Source organism: Sardina pilchardus, chromosome 14 (assembly GCF_963854185.1).
Source record: "Sardina pilchardus chromosome 14, fSarPil1.1, whole genome shotgun sequence".
In the NCBI taxonomy this organism is placed as follows: domain Eukaryota; kingdom Metazoa; phylum Chordata; class Actinopteri; order Clupeiformes; family Clupeidae; genus Sardina; species Sardina pilchardus.
The window spans coordinates 19,292,159-19,298,831 of NC_085007.1; the positions used below are offsets into that span (position 1 = coordinate 19,292,159).

General features: G+C 42.8%; 1 protein-coding gene across 1 annotated transcript; it reads right to left on the reverse strand.

Moving 5' to 3' along the window:
- Positions 1–3,651: 3,651 nt before the first annotated feature.
- Positions 3,652–5,971, reverse strand: stc1l (stanniocalcin 1, like). Its single transcript, XM_062554625.1, has 4 exons — positions 5,764–5,971; positions 5,232–5,374; positions 4,868–5,079; positions 3,652–4,151 (listed from the first exon to the last, which is right to left on the reverse strand). Exons 1-4 carry the CDS (start codon positions 5,873–5,875, stop codon positions 3,863–3,865), a joined length of 756 nt encoding a protein of 251 aa, XP_062410609.1. The 5' UTR covers positions 5,876–5,971; the 3' UTR covers positions 3,652–3,862.
- Positions 5,972–6,673: the final 702 nt, after the last annotated feature.

Below are 6,673 nucleotides of genomic sequence, written 5' to 3' on the forward strand. Positions count from 1 at the left end.
TGCAGTAGAAGACTACGTGCTACTGTCCATCACCCACAGAGCGAGCAGGATACGTGTAAAGCCCAGAAAGGAAAGGGTGTTCCCTAGCACGCCACGGACGCCTGAGGAAAGGAGCAGATGGGTAGTCGCGTTGGATAAGACTCCATCTGGAACATTCCAGCCTTATCTAGCTGGACAGGGAGGCTTTTTACTCCTTGTGTCAGTGTGTCAGTTGCTCCACAAGAGGGCCCTTTTATCACTAATATCAACCATCAACCATCAACATAATCAATGTAATCAAAAGCTCAATGTATTATCCAAGAGCTCCGTATATGCACTCTATGCATTTTATACCATTGCAAACATCTCACACAATGGTGCTTAACCAGATGACACACAGGAGAGGAGTACAGCAACCATATTTGGAATGGTAATGAAAGCAACAAGCAACACAGGCGCATCAGAATAGAATAGACTAGAATAGGTCTTTATTTTCATTGTCAGAGGAGATGCAGACTACTTTCAAATGATATAAAGGCATTATTTAGACACATGACATCATGCCGTGCAGATATATATATATATATATATGTATATATAATACTACTGTCATTATGACGGCACATTGTATATTTCCATGGTATTGCATTGTGTTTGCTGCCCCTTCACCACCACCACCACTACCATTTTGCTTCCGAGAGAGAGAACTCTGCTACCATGTCAATGACGCGTGAGTAATGCCAGTGTGTGAATGGGTCAGCAGTCCTGTCTGCGTGCCCAGCCACGTGTGACTGGAAGGTGGCCGCGCGGCACCAACGCCTCCTGTCTGACAGTGGAGGTGAGGCGAGAGCCCAGAACTGTCAGACAGCCACCATGACGACCACACTGGAGCCGATGCCCTTTAAGAACACAGCCAGCGTTTTTAATCGCGGTGCTTCCTCAGTCCCACCACAAAACTGGACACACTCGGTGGTGTAGAATGGAGCGTATTTTTCACACTCATTCTGAAGTGCGTCATGCCTGGCAGGCACTCCTGCAGGATGGACACTGGATCTCATAAGACACAGTCAGCTGAGGTATAAAGTAACAGTCTGAATTTATTTCATTGGCCATAAATAATCACTTTATTGGACCAACTGGATTTAATCATTTAAAGTTGATGTAATCGTGTTGGAAGAGCTCATGAAGACAGACATTATGTCTTGTTAAGGAGAGCGAGCACCACAAAACCGGCCCTGGAGAGCAAGGTTCTGGTGTTTAGTTATCGTAATTCCTCCCTGCAGTTTAATCCTTTAAAAAGTTGAATGCTGAGGGTTGGCTCTGTGGTTCAGTTGATGTACAAATCAAGGAAAGTTGTTCCCTTTGAATCATCTCTTCCTGGCACTCTCTCCAACTCCTACTCTTCTTTGTTGATAAATGACGCTGGGTCTTGTGACGAAATGGCTGGATGACCGGAATGGTGGTCGTTTGCTTATTTCCTCCTTCTCCACCTGTTTGCTGTTCCTCGAGAGAGTGGTGTTGGGAAATCACTTTTCAAGACCCAACTTGCGCTCCAGGAGAGTGGGCGGCTTGATTTTCTGTTTGTTTAAAGTTTGACATGATCAATAGCCAGGCCTACCGTACTCTCATTCTCTTAGACACAAATCTGTACCTTCAGGGTTTTATCTTTTAAATGCCCTGAGCCTTTCTTTCAATGTTATGCTTTTAGATTGTTTGTGGTTCATAGGCATATCAAGGGTATAAATCATGCATCAGACCATAAAATGTTGTTTTGAAAGGTGCCTCTTATCTGTGTGGTCAGCCACTTGCCAAACCGAGCCACCTTGTAAATAACTGAGCCTGCTCTCTGTGGAGAAGGGGCTGCACATCTGCCTTTAGTGTTTGCATAGAGACCGAGGGACAGGCTAACTGCAGCTGGCTGCACAACAATAACCAGCCCTGCCATGCTCTCCTTCTACTCCATCTACAGGTAGAGGAGCACATCAGGGGAATGGTGTTCTACTGTGTGTTGTCAGAAAGAGGGCTTTGGCGGCCCCTAGAGGTTGAATGGGGACTTGCCCCCAAGCTGATTTGGCTGGCTATTTTCCCACATGGGGTTTGTGTAATTCCATGTGGCCCACAGTGAGGTGCCAAGTTGTGAGTTTGAGGTGCAGCTTAATTATGTGTGGCTGCGCAATTAGAGATGGAGAGGGGTATGTAAAGCATACCAGGGGCTTCTGTGTAGAACTGATTTTGTCCGTATATATATCAAACAATAAATGTATCTTTGCTAACTCAAATACTTTTGGGCATTATGAAGTTAAATTATCATATGGTATCGTCCATGTGCAATATCGGCTGTGGAGGTGATGCATTCTTAGATCACTGGTAATCCCCTATCTCTTTTGCAGTGTTGCAGAGGTTCATTATGCTTTGTTCTGCTTTTAATATATGCACAATTGTACATTTTGCTGCAAAATCAAGAATTTGGATCAATCCCCATTATGTAAGTGAATTTAGACTTTCTATGTGCAACCACCAAAACTATATGAGCATTAATATGGTTCCTCTTTCATGTAAGAAACGTTCACTCCATTCTGCTAACTGGACCAAGAGGATGGAGCATGCTGCCACCTTATGGATAGCCTGCAAATTGTAGCATATATATAACACTCTGTTTATGAAGTTGGACATTGAAGATCATACTTGTGGCTTTCAAACAATCCCTCCTGTTTCTTTTCCCTGACCCAGTTTCAAGAAATGTCTGTCAAAATTTCAGTCAACAATGTTTTCATTGTTATGATGAAGACCTCAGTAGCCTTGGCGGTGCAGTAGGATTTCATGAGCTTTGATGACTGTATGTTTTCTTCCTCTACCAGGCAAAAAGGCTGTCTTAAAAGACAAATAAAGATAATTATCTTAAGCTTTCCTAATCTTGGAGTTTCACCTCAGGGTTTTGCAATCGTGAGCCCTGTGGAAAGGGTAAACAGTCTGCTGTGGCAGATTGTACTTAACGTGAACAAATGTATACACAAATGTACTTAAAGCAATTCTGTTTATTAGATTTTCTTTTCAGAAAGCAGTTGTCCCACTTTAAGTGAAATAGACACTTTACAGTGTACAAGAAAAAAAAACAGAACAGAATGAATCATCATTCAGCTCTCAATCACCATTAATCTTGTTGACAATAAATCATGGTTAGATTCTATCAAAGAAAAAAACCCATCCACCAAAATGTTAAGTAATGTAGCCCAAAGACAGGGAGTGGAAATTCTGAGCAATGACAACTCTCAACATGCATTAAACCCATGACCAGCATGGATTTGCATATCCTTACTTTTGACATTGTTATGATGCCCCTCAATTCTAGTTCCACTGCAAAGATACAGTTGTGCCAACAACAATAAAATATAATATTATGGCATAAATTACATTTGGTAAGAAAATAAATATCAATAGAATACCATAAGCGCATTTAAATATGTTCTTGGTTGTTTAACATGGGGTTAGCCTTAGATCAGTTTCTAAGTACACCCAACAGTGATGGCTTACTGTGGGGGAATCAAACACAAATGAATGCATCCACTTAATGCAGTAAAGTGCTCTATGTTGACGTAGCTTCACATTACTATATTCTTCAGATGTTCTGCAGATTCAGATGCTATATTTAAGATAGTAATAGTTCATCTGTGCTTGAAGGCTGTATTAATACATTACGTGATTGTTTCTGTAAGTGGGAAGACTGCAGCAGAAGTGTGCATAATGACAAAAGTGAGAAACTGCATTCTGAGAATATGTGTGTGTGTGTGTGTGTGTGCAAGTGTGTGTGGGAAGTGACATCATGTGTGCATCTTATGGAGGCCTACGCCATCACAACACCCTCCTCACAGCGCCCTCCTCAGAGTTAGGGACTCTCCTCGATGGAGCGCTTCTTGGCGAACAGGTGGGTGGGATCGCGGGTGCGCAGGCTGGGCTGGATCTTGAACATGGGGGCCATGGCCCAGCGGTAGCCTCCGCGCCCCTCCATGCCCGCGTGTCCGGCACCGGCCGCGTCGGAGGGGCAGGGCTTGTTCTGCAGCAGCTGGAAGAGGGTGTACATGTCGGGGCCAAGGCGGGACATCAGGCCGGCACGCACAGTCGCCACAGTGTCCTCGTCGCACTCCATCAGGCTTTGCAGGAGAGTGCTGTAATACCTACAACAAGGCAAGGCCAGGCAGATTTATTTATAAAGTACATTTCATACCAATGGCAACCCAAAGTGATTTTGCACAAATAAAATGAACACAACACACACATACACAAATGCAATCATGTATGACATGCTTTTTTGGGACACTGTTTCCCCAATTCACCCCATCAATTTGTAGTATTATTGAAGTGACCCCAAAATCACTTCTCTATTTGATGAAGGTCTCTTTTATGACCTGTGGCTGAATTATTTGTGAATGCAACATTAATTACAGTGTCTTTCAATTCATCTCACCAATTTGTAGGATTATTAGAGTGACCCCAAAATCACTACTCTATGTGATGGATGTTTTTTATGACCTGTGGCTGAATTATTTGTGAATGCAACATTAATTACAGTGTCTTTCAATTCATCTCACCAATTTGTAGCATTATTGAAGTGACCCCAAAATCACTACTCTATGTGATGGACGTTTTTTATGACCTGTGGCTGAATTATTTGTGAATGCAACATTAATTACAGTGTCTTTCAATTCATCTCACCAATTTGTATCATCACTGAAGTGACCCCAAAATCACTACTCTATGTGGTGAATGTTATTTTTATGACCTGTGGCTGATTTTTTTGTGAATGCCACATTAAGTGTCTTTAAATTTGTGGAGAAACCACTATTTTGAGTAACTCCAGCAGAATAAAAACGGATCTCAGGTGAAGTTGTACCTGTTAGGGAAGTGCATGGGCACCTGCACCACCTCTCCGATGGCATCTGGGTTGGTGCGAGCCACCTTGCAGATGTCCAGCTTGCTGTAGCAATCCTCTTGCACTTCAGCGATCATCTTTTGGAAGGATGGGCAGTGGCGGATGGACTGGAAGACCTTGGCAGTGATGCCAGTAGCCATACACTTCAGGCTTTCCTTCACAAAAGTCTTACCCTGCAGAAGATGAACAAAATATAAAACATCAGGCTTCAGCTTCTCCTCCTGTAGACTTCATATAGCTATATAGGCTGAAGGAGCTATATAGCTAGAGAACTGTTTCTTCAGTTAATTTTCTGTTTCACTAGCAAACTCAAGTGTCTACATACCTGTGTGTTAAAAACAGCAGCAGCACTAAGAAAGTTGTTGCAAATCTCATGCATGCCGTCTGTATCACAGGTAGAGTTCTCCAGACAAGCAAAGGTGCCGCAGCCCACTTGCAGAGCACCATTGAGACAACGAGCTACATCAGCTGAAAGAGAGAGAGACCAATTAAGAAAGTTTCGTGTGCATGTGTGTGTGTGTGTGTGTGTGTGTTTGTGTGAGAGAGAGAGAGAGAGAGAGAGAGAGAGAGAGAGAGAGAGAGAGAGAGAGAGAGAGAGAGAGAGAGAGAGAGAGAGAGAGAGAGAGAGAGAGAGAGAGAGAGCGCTGTATATACTGTATGTGGAGCCTGATAATTAAGCAGTCTAGAATAGTCTAGAGGTATGGCTGGTAAACTCTTCAGTCGCAATTAAGCTAGGTTTAAAGGTAAAATTAAACATTCCAGTCTGAGTCTGAGATGAAACAGGCATACACATGGCTACACGAAAACAGTAATTCCGAACCAGAGGATTGACTGTATGTTAAGGATAAAGAACTTACACGGACTGTTGGATGAAAAACGCGCTCTTCTGGACGAGCTTCCTTCTTGGTCCGTGTCATAGGCAGATGCTGCCAGGGCGACAAACAAAAGAAACACACTTTTGTGTAGCATTTTGTTAAATTGTGAGGTCTCAACTCTACACGCAAAATAAAGGAGATGTTACGAGACTGCCGAGAGGTTTGAAACGGTCCAGAAAACGCCCTTGTTTCGCTTCTGAAGGCGAGACAATACTGGACAGGGAACAAACTCTTGTTTTTATAGCATCTCTGCAGCAGTGATTACTTTCAAATTCAGTCATGCATATCACTCGGTCTCCAATCACAGCATTCCAACCTGGAGAGGTTTTTTTCAAATGACAGTTTCCACTACAGAACTTTCCGTGCGCTCATATTTATTCATGGTATTAGCATTCCGCTGCTATTTCAGTCGTTGCAGAAAAATATTGGTGAAGGGATAATAGAAACAGTAAGACCTTGGAAACACCTAATTTTTAACGTGTCTTATCACCATGTAACCCAATACTTGATGGAGAAGACCACCGAACACCATGCAACCACGATTATTTATTAGTCCGAATGCTTGACGCGCGTAAGAAGGCTTTATCGTTTCGTAACTCTAAATGACAGTTTATCACATTCATTTAGCAATTTGGCTGAATTAAAGTCGTCAAGGCCTCATCCTTCTTGGAAGATAAATGTCAGGTAAAGGTGCAATTTGAGGGGAAATGGTCCAGACAACGTAAATGCGCTAATTCATCCCCAGACTGAAACATTTGAGAATTTTTTGGAGTTTCCCCATGCGTCAGTGTCTTGGAGACAATGACAAGGATATCCAGGAAGACTGACACAGGGTATGAACTCGTTGGCATTGTAATTTACCAAACGAACATCTCCTAATCATTGCCAAATG